The 25,893-nt window shown below is 61.3% G+C and overlaps 1 protein-coding gene across 2 annotated transcripts in view; it reads right to left on the reverse strand.

The window, feature by feature from the left end:
* Window positions 1-25,893, reverse strand: part of AGAP3 (ArfGAP with GTPase domain, ankyrin repeat and PH domain 3) — a 114,866-nt gene that overhangs the window by 63,144 nt on the left and 25,829 nt on the right. For both annotated transcript variants that reach the window (XM_058020742.1, XM_058020749.1), the window contains exons 2-7: window positions 10,318-10,376; window positions 6,214-6,301; window positions 5,952-6,037; window positions 5,649-5,790; window positions 4,231-4,365; window positions 514-641 (exon numbers count right to left, since the gene is read on the reverse strand). In XM_058020742.1, coding sequence (XP_057876725.1) covers window positions 514-641; window positions 4,231-4,365; window positions 5,649-5,790; window positions 5,952-6,037; window positions 6,214-6,301; window positions 10,318-10,376 — 638 coding nt within the window. The remainder of the gene's footprint in view (window positions 1-513; window positions 642-4,230; window positions 4,366-5,648; window positions 5,791-5,951; window positions 6,038-6,213; window positions 6,302-10,317; window positions 10,377-25,893) is intronic.

A 25,893-nucleotide genomic window follows, 5' to 3' on the forward strand; every position in this document is an offset into this window, starting at 1 on the left:
AGCTCTGCTCTGGGCCTGCCAAGCCACACACAGCCCGGGGACATGAGCCACACCCAAGGGGGAGACATGGAACCTGACCTCAGGGCGAGCACCAAACTGTCACACAAGCACAGGGGTGCTCTCGCTTGGAAGGGACCTCCAGGGACATCTCACTGCACCCCTGCCTTGGGCAGGGACCCTTGCACAGACCCGGCTGCTCCAAGCCCTGGGACACTGCCACCTGGGCTGGGACACTGCCAGGGAGCCACAGCTGCTCGGGGCTATGGAAGAGGCCCCAGGTGACACACTCTGCCCTTCCAGGAGCCAGCCCAGGGCAGCAGTACCAGTCTGAGGCTGAGCTGAACTGCTGGCTACTGAGCTGGGCTATGGAAGAGGCCCCAGGTGACACACTCTGCCCTTCCAGGAGCCAGCCAGAGCAGAGGTACCAGTCTGAGGCTGAGCTGAACTGCTGGCTACCAGCCCAGGTGTGGAGAGCACAGGAGGTGCCTGGCTTCCCCCGTGGCCATTCCCCACCTGGTTGATGTGCACAGAAGGAATGGAGGCTGCAGACACAGATGAGTGGCTGGGTGAGTTGGGCAGGGACTTGCAGGGGCCGATGGAGAGCTGGTGCTTCTTGCGGAGAGCCACCACCTTCTGAGCCACTGCAAAAGGGACAAAGGCACAGGGTCAGTGTTCAGAAAGCACTTTCCTCCCCACACAGATTTCTAGAGGGCTCCAGGGAGAGCCAGGCCCTTGCCCTGACTGGTGTGCTGCCTGCACTGCTCAGGCTGAGCCCCAGGGCCATCTGCCCACTTGGGCATCACACAGAACAGCAACTCCCCGTGGGCACCATGTGAGCCTGGGCCCGCTGCAGGAGAACCCCTGGGCAGCCACCTCTCAGTCACCCTGGGCAGGAGAACCCCGGGGCGGTCCATCACCCTCAGTCACCCTGTCAGTCTGTCACCCTCAGTCACCCTCAGTCCATCACCCTCAGTCACCCTGTCAGTCCATCACTCTCACTCACCCCTGTCAGTCCATCACTCTCAGTCACCCTCAGTCCATCACCCTCACTCACCCCTGTCAGTCCATCACCCCTCAGTCACCCTGTCAGTCCATCACCCTCAGTCACCCAGTCAGTCCGTCACTCTCAGTCACCCTGTCAGTCCGTCACTCTCTGTCACCCTCAGTCCATCACCCTCAGTCACCCCTGTCACCCCATCACCCTCAGTCACCCCTGTCACCCTCAGTCACCCCCCTATCAGTCCATCACCCTCAGTCCATCACCCTCAGTCACCCTGTCAGTCCATCACTCTCAGTCACCCTGTCAGTCCATCACTCTCAGTCACCCTCAGTCCATCACCCTCAGTCACCCTGTCAGTCCATCACTCTCAGTCACCCTCAGTCCATCACTCTCAGTCACCCTCACTCCATCACCCTCAGTCACCCTCAGTCCATCACTCTCAGTCACCCTGTCAGTCCATCACCCTCAGTCACTCTCAGTCACCCTCAGTCCATCACTCTCAGTCACCCTCAGTCCATCACCCTCAGTCACCCTCACTCCATCACCCTCAGTCACCCGGTCAGTCCATCACCCTCAGTCACCCTGTCAGTCCATCACTCTCAGTCACCCCTGTCACCCTCAGTCACCCTCAGTCCATCACCCTCAGTCACCCCTGTCACCCTCAGTCACCCTGTCAGTCCATCACCCTCATTCACCCTCAGTCACCCTCAGTCCATCACCCTCAGTCACCCCACAGAGCAGCTCCAGGAGCCAGGGACTGAACTGCCTCGCAAATAGCACCTCCACCAGTCTGGGCCTTGTGGTCTGTAAAGGAACATCCTGAGCGTGTAGAATCCCTGGTGGGTCACTAGGGACCTCTGCATGCTCTTCTCTGTGCAGACCTGCAGTGCTGGGTTTCTCTGAAACACTGAGTGATGCTCTGGTGCTGGTGCCACAGTGCATGGGCAGGGAGAGCTCGGCTCTGCAGGCAGGGCACACCTCACTGCTTGTACAGCACAGCTCCGAGTGGCAACCAGGGAAACCACAACAGACTGGTGTAAGGGATGGCAGGAACTATCCCAGAACACCTGGCTGATGGTCAGGAAGAAGAAGAGCCTGGGCCTGGCATGCAGGAAGGCGAAGGTCACCTCAAGGTGCCTCATTTCAGGACTGGGGAGATATTATCCCTCCAGTGTGGTCTCATGGTTAATTCCTCATTAGCAGTAGTGGTGTGGGATAACTGATGGGCAGAGCTTCTGCCAGGCTCCCTGCCCACAACAGCAGCAGCTGAGGGCTTTTTCTGGGTATTTCCAGAAATATATTCCCTGGGGAGCTGGGGCTCACAGTGTGCCCAGCCAGCACAGGGATGGGACATTCCCCTGGGCTGGAGCTCACAGTGTGCCCAGCCAGCACTGGGATGGGACATCCCCCTGGGCTGGGGCTCCAGAGCCTCCCTGGGAGCTCATGCTGAGCCTGGGCCTGCAGGCCTGTGTTTGAGGGGACAATGGAGAGCAGCAATGCCACCAGCACCCCAGCCAAGGTCCTGGGCCATGGAGCTGCTGGCTGCCCCCTCCTGCCCTCTGCAGTGCTCAGGGCACAGGAAAGGCAGCACCATGCACTCGGAACATGCAGCAGAGCTGAAGCTCAAGATGTCACCCACAGCACAGCTGCTGTCCCTGCTGCGCCCTGCAGGACCAGGGCTGGCTCACTGCTCCTCATCCTCCCTGCAGGACCAGGGCTGGCTCACTGCTCCTCATCCTCCCTGCACCCTGCAGGACCAGGGCTGGCTCACTGCTCCTCCTCCTCCCTGCAGGACCAGGGCTGGCTCACTGCTCCTCCTCCTCATCCTCCCTGCAGGACCAGGGCTGGCTCACTGCTCCTCATCCTCCTGCACCCTGCAGGACCAGGGCTGGCTCACTGCTCCTGCCAGGGCCACCTCCTGGCAGGACCTGGCAACACCAAGATCCCATCCTCTCACCACAGAAGTCCCTGTGACATCTGAGGACGTGGGAAGGATGGAGGAGCACAGTTCCCACAGAGCCAGCAGCACCCCCAGGGGAATCCTGCCGGGACATGAGAAACCAGCAAGGAGGAAGGGACCCCATTCCCTGCCCCGTGTCCTTCTCACAGCGACCTGTGGCAGCCTGAGTGCCCAGACACAGCCACAAAACCCCAGCACATCAGGCACACCCTGCAATGTGCTCAGAGCAGACACGGCACAGGACAGCCACAGCTCCAGGCCACTGACCAGACACCAGGGCCTGCTCTGAGGAACAGGGTCAGCTGCTCCTGCTGAGCTGTGCTGGCACTGCAGCCAGGGCCACCCAGCCCTTGGAGAATCCCTGGGCAGTCTGTGTGTCCTGGAGCATGCCCACACTCTGCAGGACCATGTGCACGTGTGTTTAGAGCTGTCTGTAAGCACCATGGGGCAGGGTGCTCGCTCCCTCAAGCTCTCTGCCAGCACATGGACCTGCTCCCCAGAAAGGTCAGCGGCCTTGTGGTGGTCTGTGGAGACTGGTCAGTGGCCAGGCTGTGACCCAGGGCAGGGGCACGGAAGGGCTCTCTGCAAACAGAGGTGCAGCAGCACAGACTGCACCCAGCATGGGCAGGCAGGCAAACTGGCCTGAAAGCAGCTCCTGGTGCTCCTGCTGTGGGAGCTGGACATCCTCCCCAGCCTGGCCAGGACAGCTCTGCTGGGATCCGGGCCGCAAGGGGTCATATAAAGGCAAGTCTGATGGAAACTGGGTTGGGATGGAAGGAGTCATGTAAAGGCAAGTCTGATGAAAACTGAACTGACATGTGAGGCAAGGTCCTCACAGAGTCTGTGACTGCCAGGGCTCCCCAAGATTCCAAACCAGCTGCACCAGGAGATCCACCAGATCCCAAACCAGCTGCATCATGTCCCACCAGTGCTCACTAGGAAGAATTCTTACCCACTCCAGAAACACCTCATCCCATCAGCTCCAGGCCATTCCCCCTTGTCCCGTCACTGGAGGGACACACAGTCTCCCTCAGGGGAGTTAATTTAAGTTAATTTAAGCAGACTGCAAACCCCCAGGAGATGGTTGCCTGTGCCCCTGAGCATCACTGAGCTGCAGCCCCCTGTCCAAGCGCAGGCAATGCTCTCTCACACGGTTCCCATGAGGAGCAGCTGTCCCACCCAGCTGTGCAGGGGCTGTTTCCTGCTCCAGGGCAGCACGGAGCCCCCGGCCATGCCCCACCGCGCCCAGAGCCCGGGGGGCTGCAGTTACCATCCTGGAAGACCCTCTCCACGTTCAGGCCGTAGGTGGCACAGGTCTCGTAGTAGGTGCAGCGCTTCAGGTCGTTGGAGAGCTTCCGTGCGCGGGAGTCGTCGATGACGCGCGGGTTGGTGGCACTGATGGCATCTGCAAACCACAGGGACAGCGGCTGGAGGGCAAGGGCCTGTCCCACCCACCCAGGGGCCCCACCACACCTCTGGCCCTCCTCCCTTTGCCACACAGAGGAACCACCTCCACAGCACTGTGCCATGGATGCCCGTGATCACAGAGTCCCACGTTTGTACAAACATGGATGAATCTCTGTAAATGAACCTGACTCAACTCCCCAAAGAACCCAGCCACCAACACTTCAGCAAGACAGAAGCACAACACGTCGGGGAGGTGTGGGGACCAAGGCCAGGCAGCCCAGCTGCCAAATAAAATTGATTTGTTGGTCTCCAACATTTTAGGGCTCATGGCCAAGCCCTACATGTTAAAGAATCCAAGGGAGAAAAACTCCTGGTTTAACAAGAAAGTCAACTCTGCTGGGATGTCTCCACAGCCAAGGAATTCCTGGATAGCTCTAAAATACAGGCTCAATTTGTATCCCAGATAGCCACCAAGTGATTGCCTGTTTTGGAAAAACTTCCTCCCAAAGAGGAATCCAACTCCTTAAAGACAAGCCAGGGAGGGCTATGAACAAACCTCCTCAGATGGGGTAGAACCGGGGCCTGCCCTGTGAGGAAGCCCTCCTCCAGCCCTCCAGACGGTTCTGTGCCTGTACCAAGGCCAGGACCTCACCTGGTTCTGTCTCTGGGACAACAATGGCCACTACCCCTTACCTGTCCCGCATCTCCACAGTCCCTGCTGCCACCCCGTCCCTGAGCCAAGATCACTCAGTCCTAAAATTCATTCCACGATCTCTAAATATCCAAACTTTAACAACTTTGTTCTGTTTTAATATGGGGGTCTGGAGCAGACCACTGTGACTCCCTCCCACTGCTCCTGCCTGTTTTCCTGGCCTCAGAGCTTCTTCCTGGCCAAGAACTGGTCACACAGTGCTCAGGACAGTTTTTCCCTACATCCATGTCCTGCTCCCGCTCTCTACCGTCACACAGAAGCTCTTCACCCCAAGCTGCCTGCTGCCTGTGCTGGCAGAGCTGGGGGAGGCAGCACCAGGCTATCACGCCATTTCCAGAGGAAAGTGGCTCCATGGGATGAGGCAGCTCTCTGTGGGGAAGCTGAGATGGTGTGAGCAGCAGCTCCCTCCTCAGGGCCCTGGGCTGGGGCCCCAGCATTGTCCCTCAGCCCCACACAAGGCTCACAGACCAGGCTGCCCTCTGTGCTCTGGGGCCAGCAGGACACTGCAGCAGCGCTCCCGCCCGCAGCTGGGCTGGGCTGGGCTGGGGGCAGCCGGGCGCCATCCTCACCCTGCGTGCCCACCAGCACCATGGGCACCTCGGCGGTGTTCCGGTAGCTGCAGAGCCGCAGGTAGTAGTTGTAGACGGTCTGGAAGCTGATCTCGTCCTCCAGGCTGAAGACAAACACCACTGCATCCACCCAGGCAGCAAACTGAAGGGACAGGGCAGGATTACAGCGTGGACGGACAGACAGACACGCGGGGGCAGCCAGCAAGGGCAGCCACAGCCCGGGCTCAGGCAGCAGCACCTCCCCCAGCCACCATCTCCACCAGGATGGGTGGGAAGGCAGCACAGGGAGGACAGGTCGCCTACCTGGAGCTCAGGGGGGCCCCCTTCATCTCGAATCAGCAGCAAGTAGCTCTGGCCATCCACCACAATCTCCTTCTTGAACCGGCCACCTTGGGGAGCAAAGCTGCAGGTCAGTAAGGGGGGCGAGCAGGGGACACCCCAAACGAGGGCCGGGGGGTGCAGAGCCCCACGGCAGGGGAGGAGGAGCAGGGGCTGGGGGCACCTGCTGCCCCACGGCGAGGAGCGACCCCAGCCCATCGCAGGCACCCTGGGAAGCAGAGCTTACCCTCTGGAGACTCCTCCTGCACGTAGGTGCCGGTCAGGTAGCGGTGCACCAGGGCTGACTTGCCACTGGACAGGTTCCCCACGATGCCCTGCAACAGATGCACGTGTCACCCGTGTCCCTGTACACAAGGCCACCCCCGTGGGGTGACAGCACCAGTGCTGGGGCACACTCTGGTGAGAGGCAGAGGTGTCCCTGAGAGAGAGGACACAGGGACGGTGTCACCCAGCCCAGCATTCTGTGGGAGGCACGGGATGGACTGGACTCAGTCAGGCACAGAGCAGCTGAGACTGGGGCACAGCCACCTGGGCAGAGGGCTCTGAGCACTCCTGTCCTCCCCTGAACAGGCACAGCCCTGTCAGAGCCACACCAGCACTTCCCAGAGCCCTTCTGCTCCTCAAGGAACTCTTGCCATCCCAAGTCAATTCAGTTTTGGGGTGCTGAGCTCTGGACAGCAGCTGGCAGTGGAAGGGGAGCTGGGAGCAGGCCCAGCCTGTGCTCCTGCCTGAGGCACCGGCAGCACTACGTGCACCTCCCAGGATGGGAGATGGTGCCACCCGCACAGAAACACCCAGCACCAATGTTCAACCAACACAGGAGAAAGCTGTGAGCACCCAGCGGAACTGGGTGGCAGCACATCTGACTGCAGCACCCTCAGACTGGCCATGGAATGCAGGGGGTGACCCAGGATGGGTCAGTCAGAGCCCTGCTTGGCTCATTGTCAGTGTCCTCCTGACCATCTAATTGTGGGACTGGGTCTGTACTGGAGGATCTGGAGCACAACTCTGATGAGAACTGGCTGAGGGAGCAGGAGGGGCTCAGCGTGGAGAAAAGGAGGCTCAGGGGGAACCTTCTCATTCCACAACTCCCTGACAGGAGAGTGCAGCCAGGTGGGGATTGGGCTCTGCTCCCAAGTAACTAACGACAGGACAAGAGGGAACATCCTCAAATTGCATCAGGGAAGGTTTAGGTTGGATATCAGGTATTCCTTTTCCACAACAAGGGATAGGGTCACCTTCAGCTAAAGGTGAACCAAGTCACTATCCCTGGAAGGGTTGGAAGTGGCAGTTGAGGATATAGTTCAGTGGTGAACATGGTGGTGGTGCTGGTTGATGGCTGGACTTGATAATCTCAGAGGGCTTCTCCAGCCTTAATGGCTCAGCTGCACTCACATGGCCACAGCAGTGCCAAAGACATGGGGTGAGGAGTGGCTACGAACACTAAAGCTGCCTCTGCCCCCATGGAAGTTTACAGGCAAACTTTTTCAGGCGCAGGATGAGCCTGGCAGGTGAGTCACCACCGGGCAGGTTCTCCAGCTCACCCAAACGCTCCCGCTGCCCTGGGCCAGGCACGTGCTCCCTGTGAGAAGCAGAGAGGCACCAGCTCCATGGCCCGCGCGGCACAGACCGTGCTGGCAGAGCCCAGCACTGCACCCGTGTGCCAGCTGCTGTGCCAGCAGAGCCAGCACGGGGCACGAGCAGGGAGCACTGATCAATGGCTCCCACGGGCACGCTCTCACACTGCCCCATGTGCCACCCTTCAGAGCAGTGACAGACCCTGACACAGTGACAACGCAGAGAGCACGGGCTGGGCTGCAACCCTGCCCTGTCCTGCAGCTGCCTCTCCAGAGCCACGCTGGGCAGGGGCTGCACCTCACTGTGCCCATCTCAGGGACAATGCAATGGAACTGCCCAGCCTCTGCCCGAGCCCTCCCTGCCACTGCACTCTGCCCAGCATAACCACACAACCACGGAATCCCAGAGGGGCTTCTCCTGGAAGGGACCCTCAGAATCATCCAGTTCCACTCCCTGCCATGGACAGGGACACCTCCCACTGCCCCAGGGTGCTCCAAGCCCCATCCAGCCTGGCCTGGGGCACTGCCAGAGATCATGGGGCTCCTTCTCTGGGCAGCCAGTGCCAGGCTCTCACCACTCTCAGGGGGAAGAATGCTTCCCATCTCATCTAATATTCCATCTAACCCTGCCCTCTGTCCATGGGAAGCCATTCCCCTTTGTCCTGTCACTCCAGGCTCTTGCCCCAAGTCCTCTCCCGCTTTCCTGGAGCCCCTCTGGGCACTAGAAGGGGCTCTAATGTCTCCAGAGCCTTCTCTTCTCCAGGCTGAACAGCCGCAGCTCTGCCAGCCTGGCTCCAGAGGGGTTTCAGCCCTCAGAGCATCTCCATGGCTCCTCTGGACGCACTCCAGGCCATGTCTGTGCACTGCTGGGAGCCCTGACAGTGTCCCTGACAGGCTGGGGTACTAGGGAAGGTCTCACAGCAGAACTCTGCAGAGCCCAGCTGCAGGCAGGCAGCTCAGGCTGCAGTGCCAGGCTGCCCACGGCTCCGGTGCCAAGGGAGCAGCTCCTGAGCTGCCCAGCAGCAAGGGTGCCACACCACGCCAAAGACAAACACTCCAGGGGCATTTAGCTCTGAAACTTGGGCAGAGGCTGCACTTACACTGTCTGCACACGGTACAAACCCTGAGCTGCATCTCACCAGAATCTTGCTGCTCTGCCGTGTTCTTGAGCTCACCTGGAGCGTCAAAGCAGCCACAGAAGTGACAATCCTGAGGACACACAGCCCCTGAGAGGCAGCAAACTGAACCAAACAAGGTCTGTAAGCCTGTGGGAGCCTCTGTTCCGGGATTTTTGGGAGAATGTGCTGGCACTGCCTAGTGCCAGGTGCAGGGACAGGCCCTGCCAGGAGGCACCATCAGTGCCCCTCTGCAAGAACGGCCCAGCCACAGCTTCCTCCTGGCCTCCAGCACTGGGAGGGAGCTTCTGGGGGGAAGCTGAGGGAGCAAAAACTGCTGAAGGTACATTCCCAAGTACATCAAATTACTCAAAGACCTTGGAGAAAGTATCCTGAATGCCTGGGAGCACAAGCAGGGAGAGCAGCGAGACCCTCAGCTCCTGTGGGAGACAGAGGACACAGAGCTGCTTGAGAATGGGAAGGAAGTGAAATCTGGCAACATTTCTTGCTGGGCTCAGTGTTGGGCCCCTCATGACAAGAAAGACCTGGAGGGGCTGGAGTGTGTGCAGGGAAGGGAATGGAGCTGGGAAGGGGCTGGAGCCCCAGGAGAGGCTGAGGGAGCTGGGCAGGGGCTCACCTGGAGCAAAGGAGGCTCAGGGGCCCTTGTGGCTCTGCACAGCTCCTGCCAGGAGGGCACAGCCGGGGGGAAAGGGCTCTGCTCCAGGGAACAGGGACAGGAGCAGAGGGAACGGCCTCAGGCTGGGCCAGGGCAGCTCAGGGTGGGTGGAGGGAAAATCCCTACCTGGAAAGGGCTGCGCAGCCCGGGCACAGCTGCCCAGGGCAGGGCTGAGTCCCCATCCCTGCAGGAACTCACAAGCCGTGCGGATGTTGCACCTGGGCACACAGCCAGTGACGGCCTTGGCAGTGCTGGGGAAGCAGCTGGACCCAAACATCTCCAGAGGCTCTTCCAACCCAACTCTAAACCAGGATTCTGAAAGGCCTCTGGGCTTTTAGAAGAGCTGCTTTGGCCAGATCAAATCCCAGAGCAACAGAGATCCCCAGAGGTCATGCAAAACCTGGGGAAATGGCTGTGCCACTGGAGGAAGAGCTGAGTGCTTTAGGATGGTTTATCTGGCAGCATGGCTCTGCAGCCTTGCAGAACCCCAACATCACGCAGCAACACCCAAACAGCTGTGAGAATGGTTTTAAAATGCATTTCACAGGTAAACTAACGAATATTTGAAGTTTGGTTTGATTCTCACTTAACTGCACATCGAGACTCTGCGGCAGGACAGTGCTGGAATGTTTTGCAAGAAGAATTTTGTTCTTTTGTTTCTTGGACTAACATTGAAAAACGTTAACCTTGCAAAAGCTGAAGGGAGACAGAACGAAGGGCAGACGCCAGGAGCCTGTAAGGAGAGCTGAGGGCTGGCACAGAGAGCACAGGAAGAGCAGAGGAGGAATCCATCACTGAAGCACCTGCAGCTTAACTGAGAAACATCAGCCCTTCCCTGCACAGCAGCAGCCCCAGCTCCCCTCTCCCTCCTGAGTGTTTCCACCTGGCCACACGAAAATGCAGGGTTTTCCTGAGGATTTGGGGATCCAGGGGTATCCCAGGCACACGCCACAAGTACTCACCACCTTCAGCTCAGGCACCGAGCGACTCAGGGTCCATTCCTGGCTGTTCACAAACGAATCTGCAGAGAGAGGGAAGAAATCATCAGGTTAGCCTCGAGATCCCAGCAAGGATGCTGCTGCACCCTCCCTGCAGGCAGATGTCTGGCTCTTCCCAGAGACACAGAGCTGCAGGAGGAGCCAGCCTGAGTGCCAGGGGCAGCCAGCAGCCCCCCTGACAAACCCCAGTCCCCCACTCGCCTTGGCCAGGTCAGACCTTCCATCCAACAGCAGCTCCAGGGCAGGACCCACAGAGCAGCACCTCCTGCAGGTGTATCACATACAAACAGAAAGGATTTTGGAGAGCAGCAATCTGCGGGAGCTCTGTGCCTTCAGGAGCCTCTAATAAACCCGCCAAATCTGTGGCCACTGACCATTGCAGGAACGGGAATGTCAGATGGCTCAGAAGGGAAGCAGCAAATCCACCAGACCCAAAAGTGGGCAGCAATCAAACACAGTGACCTGGGCACTGCCACTGCTCCCGCGTCACCCGAGGCCACAGGGAGGGCGGCTCAGATCCGCCCCAGCAGCCCCAACCCCACATCCACAACTCCTAGTGCTGCTCCAGCAGTACCCAAACCACCCTGCCAGGGAGCAATTCCTCATTCCCAGTCTCGCATCCATCCCTGCCCTCTGGCACTGGGAGCCATTCCCTGTGTCCTGTCCCTCCATCCTTGTCCCCAGTCCCTCTCCAGCTCTCCTGGAGCCCCTCCAGGCCCTGCCAGGGGCTCTGAGCTCTCCCTGGAGCTTCTCCTCTCCAGGGGAACATTCCCAGCTCTCCAGCCTGGCTCCAGAGCAGAGGGGCTCCAGCCCTGGAGCATCTGCCTTGTGTTGGGGCAGCACTGGGCCCCACAGCCCTGCCAGAGCCCCCCAGGGCCTGCCCTCAGCCCAGCTGCTGTTCCAGCCCTCCTAACTCCCATGGGGAGGCTGGGCACACAACAGCACCAGCTCTTCCTCCATCTCAGCTCTGCCACCTCGCTGGGCAGCCCACGGCCATGGGGAGAGCCCACTCCTGCTCCCACTGCCAGAGGGCAGGCTAGGCTGCTCTGAGAGCACCAGGCACCACACCAGGACCTGGCACTGTGCCCTGCTCCCTGTTCCAGGTGCCACCAGCACCCACCCATCATGTTCCAGAAAGGTGTGCTCATGGTGCTCCTGCCTGGAGTTTCACCTTCCATGGCTGACCTAGGAACACTCCTTTTCCAGGAGTTACAGACAAGTACTCCCCAAGCGTGCTGCAGGGACACCAGGTTATTTATAGCCTTCCTGAGGAATCATTTCTCTGCGGTGTCTTTCACCTGCCCTTTCCTTTTTTAGGCAGAGGTAATGTTTTTATTAGAACAATTCATCAGTCAGGAGGAAAATGATACATTTTTGAGCCCTTTCCAAAAGGTAACAGCACACCTGTATTTCCAACTGCATCACTGGCTCTAAAAATAGCTGTCACCTCCACTTGGGACTTGTGCCCTGCTCAGCCTCTTTGGCAGGTAATGTGGCAGATAAAGCCCCATGCAGGCCTGAAGGAGCAGGCAGCACACTACACAGAGCAGGCTTTTGGCAGGTTCTGACTGGAGCACAGGCCACACACACTCGGTGCCTGGCCTTGGGAAGGAGGAGAGGCAGGGAGAGCCCGGCACAGGGCTGGCTGGGCTCTGGATCTGCTCAAGGATGACAGGACACCCTGCCCCAACAACTGCCAGCTGCCTCCTGCACCAACCATCCCAACAGATCCTGGCTTGCTTTCTAACCCAGGTTCAAGAGCTTGCAACACTTTGGTTTTTGACGTGCTGAGAAGGCTCCTGAGTAAAGCTTAACACAAATAAAAGCTGACAACACACGGCTGAGAGCACTGTGCTCAGCCCCACAACACACCCCGCTCCTCACTCCCGTTAGCCCACCTTACCCGAGCACCAGGCACGCCTGGTCACTCTTCCTGCACCTTCTCTTTGTTACTGAATCACAGAGAGGAGAGCAGGCTGTCCGTGCTGCAGTTCAACACCTTCCCCAGGTGCACCTGACCTCCAAAACCAAAGCAGTGGGCTCAGGGAACCACTGTCATACCCAGAGCTTCTGCACAGCCCAACAGCATCCTTGGCTCCACAACACAACATACAAGAGGAGATCAGTCCAGACTGGCCTGGGAAAAGGAAACTCAGGACGATTCTGTTACTCCCCAGAAGCTTCTGTTGATGGAGGTTTCCTGGCACAGGCAGCTCTACTGCAGAAAGTGGAAATTTGGGATCTGGGGTGGGCAGAGCCCTGCCATGCACAAGAGCAGACAGGGACATAAAGGAGGCACTCTGCATCTGCTGTCCCTCGGTCAGCTGGCCATCCTGGACACGTTCAGGAGCTACAGACAGAGCCCAGCTGTGGGACAGTGCACGGGGGAGGCAGGGTCAGCACCCTCCATCACAGAGCTCGGACACCGTGGCTCCCCATGCCCTGATGGCAGCTCGGAGAGGCTCAGCCACACACCCACAGCTCCCAGCACCCACAGGCCAGGGAGGCTGGCAGGAGAAAGGGGCTGGCCAGCCAAATGCAACTCCTCAGCCCGTGCTCGCTCCACGGATGACACGCAGCAGGTTCATCTACCCCGTGCTCCAGAAGCGCCAGCGCCAGACTCATCAGCCTCCCCACACAGCAACTAATAATTAACCAGCCCATCATCCAAGCCATGGTGCAGCTCCCTTGGACACTGCACCGCTGGACACTAAACCCAGCCTTGAAACCAGGTCAGAGGCTGTCTGTGCAAACACAGCAGAGGCCACACAAACCGAGGCCACCATGGCCACCACTGCGGCCACACCAATGGACCCACCTGACCACAGAGGGATCAAAGGGAGGCAGGGGCTGTGCAGGCACAGCCACCCCTCCCGGGCCAGGCTGATAAAGCCTGCACCCCGTAATGCTGGCACGAGGGGGATTTCTGCAGGTCAAGGACCAGCACAGGCACAGCCAGCTCCAGTCAGCACTGAGCCAGCACGGGCACCCACTGCAGGACATGGCCTTGGTGAGGATTCTCTCAGCAGAGCTTTAAACACTCTGCAGCCACAAAAGGAGACCATGCTGCGTCTCTCTGGGAAAGGGCACACGTAGGATCTGCCACCCTTGCATTGTCAGCATGCACAGGTGGCAGCAGCCAGTGTCACTGTGCTCTGAGGTCAGTGCAGACTCTGGAAGACCCAGAAACCTCTCAGCACTTGCTGCTCTCCAGCTCCCATCCAAACACTGCCAAAGACCCACACCAAACCCTGCTGTGATGGTGGGACAGGGTCTGCTGGAAGGGAAAACCCAGCAGAGAGTGGCATGGAAAGAAGGTAACTCAGCGTCCCATCACAGCCCTCTGTGGGGATCTACCTCAGCAGCAAAAACCTGCTCCCAATGTGCCTGAGCTCAGGTGCAGCTGTGCAGCCCCACGAGCCCTGGCAGGGAACACTGAAGGCACGGGGCTCCCTCTCCCTAAGGCTGCCCGTGACTGCAGCCAGACACCTCTGCACACCCTCTGACCTTGTCCTGAGAACTGAGCCCTCCAGAGCACTGTCCCACAGCTCCCTCCCTGACACCCCCACAAGCCTCGAGCTCTCCCAAAGCGCAGACACCAGGCTGGCCCCAGCATCCGAGGCATCTCTAACCCCACCACGACACCTCTGCCTCTCACCAACACTCCCAGCTCAGCCAAGGCAAGTACCAACACGAGGCGATATTTATCATGACCTACCCAACTCACTATGCAAACTTCACCCAATCCATGAGAAAACAGCCCATGCTCTCTCAGAAGCCTTCCCTCACATGCCCTGCACATCAGTACTGCACACACCAGAGTAAAGGGAGGTACCTTAAAGAACACCAAAAAGCAGGCAGGGCATCTCTCTGGGAGAGGGACGTGGCTGTGACCACAGAATCACAGATATCCCGGGATATCCCGAGCTGGAAGAGACCCACTAGGATCATTAAGTCTGATCCCTGGCCCTGCACAGACAGCCCAACAATCCCATCCTGTGCCTGAGAGCACTATGCAAATGCTCCCTGAGCTCTGGCAGCCTTGGGGCCATGACCATTCCCTAGGGAGCCTGTTCAGAGCCCAGCCACCCTCAGGGGGAAGAACTCTTCCCTGATAGCCAACTAAACCTCCTTGACACAGCTCAGTGCTGTTCCCTCAGATGAGGAATGCCTCCTGAGCCATCAGAGGTGCTGTACCCATCACACAGCCCCTTCATGCACAGGGACTACTCCAATTCCAAAACAGTCCAGTCTTCCCAAGACCATAGCCTCCAGAGAGCCTCTGTGGAATGGCACCAGCCAACACCTGGATACCCAGAAATGCTCTGAACCACTGACCACGATCACCTGGGTCAGTCCAAGCTGGCTGGACTCTATGTTGACTTTGCTCTCTAGTCCCAAGGGCTGTTGCCCTCCATTGCTCATTACACAAGGATCAGTTCTTTCTGTCTTTTCTGGGTAGCAAGCCCTGGAATCCCCCATCACCTCTGTGTGCGCTCAATGCCAGCCAAAGCCCTCCAGGGCTGGGAGCAGCACTTGGAGCAACCCCCTGCGTTCTGTGGGTCCATGTGGATGCAGATGGTGGTGCAGGGTGGGTATCACAGCGTGCCATAAACAAACCACTCCAGGCTCTGGAAACGCAGAGAGCGCTGGCTTGGCTCTCTGCCGGGACTCCTACATGCACCCAGCTTTTCCAAGGGCTGATAACCGCAGCTGCAGCTGCACCCCCAGGAGGGCAAGTTGGGGCTGCACCAGCAGCTTTCCCAGGGCAGGGTGGGCAGCGCCCACAAAGAGCATCAAAGTCTGTGGGACGTCAGGCAGGTGTTTGGAACACCATGGGCCTGCAAGACTGGAACAGGAACGGGGCAGAGACCTCCTGAGCAGCAGCACTGAGGCTGAGCCCCTCCGGCCTGGCTCAGAGACCCACAGCTCCCATCGGAGGAGGCCCACGGACCAATGCTCTGAGCAGAGAGCAACGGGGAGATGGGGCACAAGAGAGAACAAACAGCAGCTACTTTACTGCGCAGGCTTCACCACTGCCTTTTCACACCTCACTGTCCCCAGGAGGACACAGGGCTGGTGGGTACAGGGACAGTGCAGGCACCAGGCAGGTAGTGAATGGTGTTCTCAGTGTGACTGAACCCAGTGTGAGCTCTGCAGCGCCAGGGGCTCCTTCCAGGAGCCACAGTGCTGACGGCAGCCTGGAGAGGTCAATCCCTGCGCTTCTGCCTCCAGCATGAGCCACAGTGGCAAGCACTAATCCCTGTAACAAGCAATGGTCCTGCATGAGCTGGAGGGTATGTACATCCCACCGCTGCAGGGATCCCAAGCTGCCCACAGCACTCCGCACAGAGGCCTCAGCAGGGTCTCCCAAAGACTGATCCAAAGGGAGCTCCCTACCTGTCTCATGGAGGAGCCAGGTGAGAGGCAAGGACGCCAGCCAAGTGCTCAGCCCGGGCCGCCGCTCTGGGAACGCGGCTGCCGGGCCGGCTGCTGCTGGCGCAGCTCCCACTGGAAGCGGCAAGCAGCAACAGGCCCCGCTGCAGGGGCAGGGCCCGGCCCTCCCTGCCCGCATACACCCACATTCCGCAGCCATGAGCGCAGCCTCCCCTCGCCTGGGAACCTCCCGCCACCCCGCCGGGGCGGCACACGGCCCGGGCTGCCCTGCCAGCACCGCAGCCCCGGGGCCAGCAGCGCCCCGGCCTCGCACAGGCATCCCGGGAGCCTCCAGAGCCTTCCCCTGGAGCCTCCAGAACACGCCTCTGGAGCACGGTGAGGGACAGACAGGGCCAGAGGATGGGGCCCCTGGGCTCCCTGGGCAGCTGCAGAGCTGCTCCCGTGCTGATCTCTGCGGCCCAGCACTCCTGGGGAACGTCCAGGCGCGATGCTGCCCTGGACAGCCGCTGCCTGAGGAGCAGCCAGGTTCCTCGGGAGCAGGCGGGCTCCCTGGAGAGCCTGCCAGCCCTAAGACATCCCTCTGGCCCACAAGCCGAGCACAGAGCTGCCTCCAAGCACCCAGATGCAGAGCAGAGCCATGCGCGCAGCGAGGCCCCGGAGCGGCGGCGGGGCTTGGCCCGGCCCCCAGCTCCGTGCGTTCCATGCCTTAAAAAGCTGTGGATGCTGCTGGGGATGCTGCTGTCGCCTCCCGGCCCGCTGGGACACAGGGCTCGCCTGCAGCTCCTTCACAGGGGCGAGGGGGACAGGGACAGAGGCACAGCCAGCACAGCCCCAGCTGAGCCCCACAAAGCCCTGGTGCCAGGGAACTCCCCACCAACATCAGAGTCAAACCCGAGAGCTGCTCCAGCTGCCAGTGCCCGCTGAATGCCCGGCCCGGTGGGGACCTGTCCCCTGTCCCATCACCGGGAATGCCAGGCCTGCTCTCTGCAGGCTGCCCCATACCCGGGGAGAGTCCCTGTGCTCCCAAACACATGGAATCCGCTCAGCGCCAGGGCAGGACCTTAGCAGGGGTGGCTGGGGCCGAGCATCCCCCAGACAAGGCCTGGCACCAGGGAGCCGCTCACAAGAAGGGGGTACAGGCACATTTCTGGGCTCCCAACCCCCTGTGCTGTTCCACGCCTCTGCTCTAGCAACCTCCCAAACAGTCCCACCTGCCTGGCAGTCCAACTGCACTCCTCTCCCCATTCCACCAATGTTGTGGGGCAAGGACAGGACAGCTTGGCCCATCCTGCCCGTGCTGGGACACCACCAGGGCAGGGAGGACAGGTGACACACGTGCTTCACTCCGAGGTGAGTGGCCAGCAAGGGAGCCGGATGTCAGAGCACATCCTCCCAGGCAGCCCCAGCACGGCTGCTCCAGCACCACTGACCATGGCAGTGCCCAGGGCACTGCAGTATGACACGACCCCGTGAATGCTCAGCTCACTGCAGCCCAGTGCAAACCCTGCAGAGCACCGGGACAGAGCCAGGTGCCAGCACACAGCCCAGAACCTCGGCTGGGACAGGCCACAGCCCCCATCCCTGCAGGCACCGTCGGCACAGGGGCTCTCACCAGCCCAGCACTGCTCCTGTGCTTACTCACCCAGAGCCCGCAGAGGACCCCCAGCCAGGAGGGCAGGCTCAACACTGCCATGGGCATCCTTGGGGCACACGCTGCCAGTGCTGCCACGCTCTCGCCTTCGGAAGCGGCTCGTGAGGAGCTTCCAGAGTCCCCCCGTCTGCACGGGGTCGGTGTGCAGCCGGCCCCCGACCCTGGCCAGCTCGGGGTACAGCAGGTCCCGCTTGCTGGGGCAGGTGTGCAGGGAGCTGGCATCGCCCTCGCTCTTGGTGCGGAGGCGCGTGGGGCGCAGGAGCCCCCCGGACTCCGAGCGCCGCAGCTCGTGGCCCCGGCGCAGGCGGAAACTGAAGCTTTTCCGCAGGGAGCTGAAGTTCTTCCTGGGGCTGGAGCCGCTCCAGCCGCTGCCGCCGAAGATGTTCCAGCGGCGGCTGCCCCACAAGGAGCCCCCCCGGAGGAAGCCGGGGCTCTCGGCGGCGTGCGGCGGCCGGGCGCTGGGCAGGAAGGTCATGCTGCTGGGCCGCGGGCGCTGCGCCTCGTCGGGGCCGTCGCCCTCCGCCTCGGGGCTCTGCCTGCGGGGCGAGCGCAGCCGGAGCAGCTCCAGGAGGCGGCCGCGGGCGCGGGCGGGGGGCGGCGGCGGCAGCAGCGCCCCGGGCAGCCCGTTCCCCGCCGCGCAGAAGCTCTTGGGCCGCCGGCGCTGCTGCTGCGCGGCGCCGAGCGCGGCCTGGACGGCGGGGACGCCCTGCAAGTCCAGCGACTCGCAGACGCTGACGGCGCGGCGGGGGCTCGGCCGCGGGGCGCCCCGGCCCGGCCCGGCCCAGCGCCAGCCCTCGGCCATGGTCAGCGGCGGGGCTGCCCCATGCCCCCGCCGCTGTCCGCCGCCGGCGCGGGGCTCCCACGACGCGCCCGCATGTCCGGGCCGTGCTCGGCGCCGCCAGCGCGGGGCTGGGCCGGCCCGCCCCGGAACGGGCCGGGGCCGCGATGGGGATGGGGCGGGGGCCGGGGCCGCCCCGCCCGCCGCGCCCTCCGCGGGCACCGACGGCACCGAGTCCGGGGCACGGGCAGCGGCGGCGGCGGCGCCGTCCCGGGGCGGCGCGGGGCTGCGGGCCCGGGGCAGAGCAGCGCCGGTCCCTGTTAATACTCGGTGGCGCCCAGCGCCCGCGGCGGAGCCCGCACCAGGGAGCGGCGGCGCTGCCCGGCCGCCCGGACCCCGCCGTGGCGCTCACCGCGACCAGAACTGGCCCAGACCCTCTCGGAGCGGCGCCGAGCGCCGGGAGCAGAACCTGCCCGGGCCCCGCCGGGGCGTTCACCGGGAACAGAACCGGCCCGGCCCCTGCAGGTACGGAGCGCCGGGCAGGGCCGGCAGCGGGGCCCGGTGCGGCGCGGGGCCGGCCGTGTCCGCCAGGGGGCGCTGCGGCCCCGCTCGCCGCTGCTGCCCGCGGCACCGGCAGCGACAGCGGGACCGGCTCGGCAGTGACAGCGGGATCGCGCCACCGCAAACACGCACATCCCTGCACCGGCAGCGGGACCCGGCGGGACCGGCTCGGCAGTGACAGCGGCATCCCAACACCGCAAACACACACATCCCTGCACCGGCATCCCAATACCGCAAAATACGCATCCCCCGGCTCGACCGGCCCCTGCGGCATCCCGCGCCCCCCGCTGCTCTCCCCAGCCGGAGGCCCGGACCGGAGCTGCCCCTCTCCTGCCCGGACCCCCGGCCCAGGCCCTGCACCAGACCCAGCTGCCTTCTGCCTTCTCACCTTTCCCAAACCTGCGCTGGGGCAGCGAACCCCCAACAGCCGCCCTGTGCTCAGGGACACGTGAAAACCCAAACCCAGGGGGCCGGGCAGCCCGGAGCACCCCCAGCCTGGAGCACACACCCCCAGAGCTCCCCCGAGCCCGAGGCAGAGGGCACCAGGTGAAGTGTGACCACCTCAGCCAGAGCTTCACTCCTGTCCTGCTCCAGGGCGGTCATTTCCTCTGACCAAACCCACCATCACTAAGCACTGAGCCTCCTCCTGGGCCACTGGAGTCCTCACTGCGGTATCTCCTCCTCCTCCTCTTCCCCAGCACCCCCATTGCTGCCTCAGTCCCTGTCTCCAGCATCACCCCAGGGCGCTCCTCCTCCTCCTTCTCCTTTTTCCTTCACACCTTTTCCCTCTCCCTGGCTTTCTTCCTTCACATTGCAAGTATGATCTGTGCTCCCTCTGGGGAGGGAAAAAAAAGATGCCTGACTCCCCCTTAAACTATTTTTACCTTACTGAAAGCCCTGTCTGCTGAGCCAGCCCAGGTCTTCTCCTGCTTCTCCAGGCCTCTCCAGGGAACACCTTAACATCAAGCACCTCCCCTTCCCCCTCCTTATACAGGAGTCTTGACTCTGCTGCCTCGACTCTTCCAAACTCCCACCACCACCTTCTCAGACTGTGCCTTTTCTCTGAACCCTCATCCTCCTCCACAGCAGGCCTCATCCTTACTTCTCCAATTTTCTGGATGCACCCAGGCCTTGGACACAGCCAAACCCCACCTAGAGCTCTTCCCCTCCCTACTGCACAGCCAACACCTCAGCCAAGCCCCTTCCCTCTCTGTTCTCCCTCCTCTCCCAAACCCAGAGAAGCCACCATCCACCTCCCATCCCATCCCTGTCAGTAGCACACATCCCATCACGGCATGCAGGAGCAGAGGTCGCACCCAGAGCCTCTCGGGGGCTTCAGTCCTGCTCTTCCCCCAGGTGTGAGCCCCGGCCCTGTGCTGGTTCCCCTCCCCAGTACCCGCTGGCCAAGGCACGGAGCCGTGGCTCAGAGCCTGTCCCCACGCCACGGCCATGTCCCGTGGGCACACAGCGGGCACATCCCACTGCCCTCCCTCCCCAGACAGCGGGCACCCGTGCCCGGGACGGAGCAGAAGGCGCCGCCAGCCCGCCGGAGCCGCGGCTCTGCCATCTGTGCCAAGGTCCCAGGCACACGGAGCTGCCAGATTGGGTCCGACCCGCGCGCGGCATCTGCCAGCCCGTCTCGGCACCGCACTGCAGCCACCAGAGCGGCTCTGCAGGAAGCAATTACCAGGGAATGGCTTCCAACGTCCTCAGCACAGACAGGGCTGGCTGTCAGGGGTACCACGGGCACCTGGCTCTGGGCACAACCTGGCCAGGACCCTTGCCAGCTCCTGCCCACCGTGCCTGGCACAGCTCTGTGCTCCAGGGATGGAAAGCCCTTCCTGTGGGGACACTGGACCGTCTACATCCATCTCTTTCCAAACCCCGCAACAGCACCAGATGGCTCCCCTTCCACATGAGTCTCAGCTTTTTAAAATATTCTGGCAGGTTCTGGCTGTGAGGTGTCGCTGAATCACAAACTGTCTGCTGGAGACATGATGCACCTTGTGCTGCCTGCTGAGGCAGGACTGGACATGCTGGATCCCCCGACAGGGTCTGTCTGACCCATCCCTATGACCTCCTCAAGCCCCCTCCACCTGTGACCTCCTTCCTGCTCCAGCTCTTCCTCCTCCTGTGAGCCCACCCAAATTCTAATTAAACCTACTGGAAAACATGGAGAGGTCCCCTTAGCTGACAACATCCCTTCCCTGTCCTCCCAAGGACCATATTTTTAAAGCTATTAGCGTTTTTAAAGCATTCCCAATTCTCTCCAGTTTGTCTGCACCTTTCTTAAACACAGAGTCAGAACCTGGGCACAACACTTGACTGGAACCTCCAGCGGCCTCAGAAGAAATTCAGGCACAACACCTGTCCTACTGCATCCAGCAAGATACTGCTCTATACCACACCAACAGCCTAACACTGTTCTGACCTAATTAGGCTGTTTCATGGCAAAGGTTTCCAAACGCTGTGTGCATTGATACATACATTGACATGATCCCCTCAACGCTATTCCAAAAGACGTCTAAAATGGGCTAAAATGGAGCCTTAGACTCGAGTCCTGGGGTTGATGGCTGCAGGGCACCTGCACAGGTTGGGAATCTGTATCCCAGGGCAGGTTCAAAGCCCAACAGTCTTGGCAACACATGGGCTCCAGCTGCCTCAACCCTCCACCGGCAGAGAAACTGCTCTGAGAATGAGACCAGAAACACCAGGGTTTGAGCAGAGCCATCACTGAAACTCCCCACGTGCCTTTAATATCTCTTCTCTGGCAGCTCACACCATAACCATACTGGGTTGGACTGGAGCCGTGTCCATGTCTAATGCAGAGGTGACAGCTCACCTGTTCACAAGCTGCTGGTGGGCAGCAGCCTGGCCAGAGTCCCCAGGGCTATGCTGGGCTGCAGAAGCATCTCCCAAGGCTGGGAAGGAACAGGGCAATCTCACCCAGAGCAGGTGCCTGGGGACAGAAGCAAGCTGGTCCCTTACCAAGCCTTCTCTGAGTCACATGCATGGTACAAATGTTATGGCCATGAACATCTGGCTGAAATTAATATAATCCATGAGAGGCTTAACAACAGCTGCACGGGAAGAGTCCGAGAGCCAGGGGACATTCCAGCGCTGGTTGGCCCTGGTGTGACATTCAGGGTGGAGCCCCGAAAAGGGAAAGGAGTCTAAACATAGTCAGATGTTCCACTGTGCTCCCCAGACCCCATGACACTGGTGTCACTGCTCTCCCTGTCCCACCGGCACTGGTAGCCCTGGGTTCCCCAGACACAAACAGTGTCGCTGCTCCAGACCTGCAGACAGGGTGATTGTGTTGCCAGGGGGATGCCCTGGCAGCTGGGAGGATGGGACAGCTGCACTCTCCATCCCTGCTGGGTTCAAATGCTGTCACTCTGCAGAGGGCCTGACTCTGGGGCCCCCGCAGCCCCTCACATCCAGCCTGGATGGGGGACCAGCATTGCCTCGGCAGCCAGGGCAGGGATGAGGTTCCCAGCAGGGAACCCAACAGCTCCCAGTGCCCGCACAGAGGGCAGGCACAGCAGCACACCAGGAGCACGTGGAGAGCCCGCCCAGCCAGCTCCAGGCCCTGCGTGCCACCAGGGCTGCCAGTGCCCATGGGTGCCACCCTGCACAGACTGAGCAGGAGCACGTGGAGAGCCCGGCCAGCACCAGGCCCTGTGTGCCACCAGGGCAGTGAGTGCCCCCGGGTGCCACCCTGCACACACCGAGCAGGAGCACGTGGAGAGCCCGCCCAGCCAGCTCCAGGCCCTGCGTGCCACCAGGGCTGCCAGTGCCCGAGGGTGCCACCCTGCACACACCGAGCAGGAGCACGTGGAGAGCCCGGCCAGCTCCAGGCCCTGTGTGCCACCAGGGCAGCGAGTGTCCCCGGGTGCCACCCTGCACAGACCGTGCTGGCAGTGGGACTGCAGGCAGCAGAGCAGGCTAGGCACCACTGCCAGGGCCAGCCAGGACAGGGTGCAGGACAGGTGACAACACCTGTGCCAGGCTGTGGGGCACGCAGGGGCCGGGCACGTGCTGCCCAGCTGGAGCAGGAGGGCTCTGTGCAGTGCCAGGGACGGCAGCCAAGCCAAGCCAAGCCAAGGCTGCCGCAGCTGCAGGAGCACCCCGAGCCCTGTGTCAGGACCACGCTGGAGCCGCCGGGCTCTGCAAAGCAGCTGCAGCCAGCCCGGCCATGCAGCAGGAATACTGATGAGGCTCGCAGGGGCGCAGCTCGCCGGCCGGCCCTGGGGTGCAGCCCCACGTCACAGCCCACGTCAGCAGCACCGTCACACGGAGGCGGCGCAGGCCAGCCCGGCCTGCTGCCCTCGCGGGGCCGGGACGCAGCCACAGACGCCCTCGGCCCAAGCAGGAGGAGGGACAGGGAGACAGAGGCAGGGACACAGGTCCCCTGACCCAGCACACAGACACGTTCACGCTGAGCCCTGCCACAGGCTCGGCATCCAGCACAGCACCACTGCACACCACACAGCTCCACTGTGGTAACCCCTTCTGGTCACTCTGAGCACCCCAAGAACCCCTTCTGGTCACCCCAGCACCACTGCACACCACACAGCTCCACTGTGGTAACCCCTTCTGGTCACCCCGGGCACGCCAACAACCCCTCCTGGTCACCCGAACCACCCTGGGCCCAAGAGACAATGTCCTCCTGCTCTCCACTAACAAACACACACCCACCCTGCAGCCCCTGCACAGCCCCAGGGTGTCAGGATAGAGAGATGAGGCACTGCTCCAGGTCCGAGCGGTGACACAGACCCTCGCTGCCAGCTGGACAGTCCTGCCCCCTGTCCCTGTGCCCGTGCCCACCCTGCAGAACAGAGCCCCGGGTCTGACACTTCAGGCTGGCTGACCTTCCCAGGCCTCTTGCCCAGAGAGGTGCCTCAAGGCAGGCTGTTCCCTGCAGTTTCCATGGAGAGGAGGAGCAGGCCCAGCCAGCAGAGAGTTAACAGCAGCTGGGAAGTCAGTGACAGTCACAGGGAGCCCGACTCCAGCTCAGCTCCCTCCCTCCTCCCACACTGCACACCCCCAGCTCGGGGCCTGCCGCACACCTCGAGCTGCTGATGAGGAAATTGCCACCTTCTCCCCCAGCCCGGGATGCAGCAGCGAGGCAAACGCCTCCCTCCCACACACGGGAGGGCAGGCCCAGGTCACCCAAACAGGGCACGGCACGCTCCTGTCCACCAAGGAGAGCAGCCGGGCACCAAACTGCTGCCAGCCTTTCATACTGGCCCTCTGGAGGTGGCCATGCTGCAGATCCTGCACCCACAGTGATGCAAGGCAGATGCAGAGATAACAGATGCAGGGATGATGCTTCCTAAGCTGGTCCAGACCCTGGTGCCTCAGGGAAGCCCTGGAAGATAATGGGATGTTACCTACAGGGTGTAATACTAGATCAAGGCAGCAGCAATCACTGCAGCTCCTTAAGCTACCTCGTGGCAGTTCTGCATGCAGAGCTGTCCATACCAGTACCCTGACTAAACCTGCAGGTGGTGTGGTACCTGCACTGCAGGGCACGAGCAGCCCTGCCATGCTGCCAGCCCTGCACCGGGCTGGCCCCAGGCACCGGGCTGCTCCAGGCACACAGGTGTTCCCAGGGAACAGGGCTGGCCCCAGAAACACAGGTGTTCCCAGGGAACAGGGCTGTCTCCAGGCACACAGGCGTTCCCAGCCTGTCTCCAGGCACACAGGTGTTCCCAGGGAACAGGGCTGGCCCCAGGCACACAGGTGTTCCCAGGCTGTCTCCAGGCACACAGGTGTTCCCAGCCTGTTTCCAGGTACACAGGCATTCCCAGGGAACAGGGCTGTCTCCAGGCACACAGGTGTTCCCAGCCTGTTTCCAGGTACACAGGCATTCCCAGGGAACAGGGCTGTCTCCAGGTACACAGGTGTTCCCAGGCTGTCTCCAGGCACACAGGTGTTCCCAGGGAACAGGGCTGGCCCCAGGCACACAGGTGTTCCCAGCCTGTCTCCAGGTACACAGGTGTTCCCAGGCTGTCTCCAGGTACACAGGTGTACCCAGGGAACAGGGCTGTCTCCAGGTACACAGGTGTTCCCAGGCTGTCTCCAGGTACACAGGTGTACCCAGGGAACAGGGCTGTCTCCAGGTACACAGGTGTTCCCAGCCTGTCTCCAGGCACACAGGTGTTCCCAGGCTGTCTCCAGGTACACAGGTGTTCCCAGCCTGTCTCCAGGTACACAGGCGTTCCCAGGGAACAGGGCTGTCTCCATCCAGGCACACAGGTGTTCCCAGGCTGTCTCCAGGCACACAGGTGTTCCCAGCCTGTCTCCAGGTACACAGGTGTTCCCAGGCTGTCTCCAGGCACACAGGTGTACCCAGGGAACAGGGCTGTCTCCAGGTACACAGGTGTTCCCAGCCTGTCTCCAGGCACACAGGTGTTCCCAGGCTGTCTCCAGGTACACAGGTGTTCCCAGCCTGTCTCCAGGTACACAGGCGTTCCCAGGGAACAGGGCTGTCTCCATCCAGGCACCAGGATGTTCCCAATTCCCAAGCTCCCTGCTGGTGATGCAGGTATGAGCAGCATCAGCATGATTAGGCCAGACATTGTGAAATCTCCTTGGGAGTTTGAAATCCAAAGACAAAAGGCCAGATGAAAATTTGGTTAGAGGACTAAAGAAAACCTCCTCAGGTCCTCAAGCCACACTTTAATATCTCTCCCATAGCCATCACTTAAACAGTGAAAATCCTCCTGTTTAGTCCAAAAGCAGCAAACAAAAGAAGAAATGGCATGAAAAATAGCAACAACGGGGTGAAACTAAGAACTGAACAGTGCAGCAATGGGACTCAGAGGACATGAAAGCCCACATGGAGGTCAGGAGCAGAACATGGCAGGAGATGGAGGAGGCAGGAAAATCCCTCCTGCCTGGACAGAAAGGCAGAGACCCCACAGCAGCCTGCACAGGATGGTCACAGAGCTGTCCTTCAGTTGGACTGTGGAGCTCCGTCCCTGTGGTGACATTGCTGTGCCCAGTGGAGAGAGGGTATGGCTGTGCCCAGCACACACAGGACATTGCTGTGTCCGGCACACACAGGACATGGCTGTGCCCAGGGCACACACAGGACATGGCTGTGCCCGGCACACACAGGACATGGCTGTGCCCGGCACACACA

Source organism: Melospiza georgiana, chromosome 1, assembly GCF_028018845.1.
Source record: "Melospiza georgiana isolate bMelGeo1 chromosome 1, bMelGeo1.pri, whole genome shotgun sequence".
Taxonomy (NCBI): domain Eukaryota; kingdom Metazoa; phylum Chordata; class Aves; order Passeriformes; family Passerellidae; genus Melospiza; species Melospiza georgiana.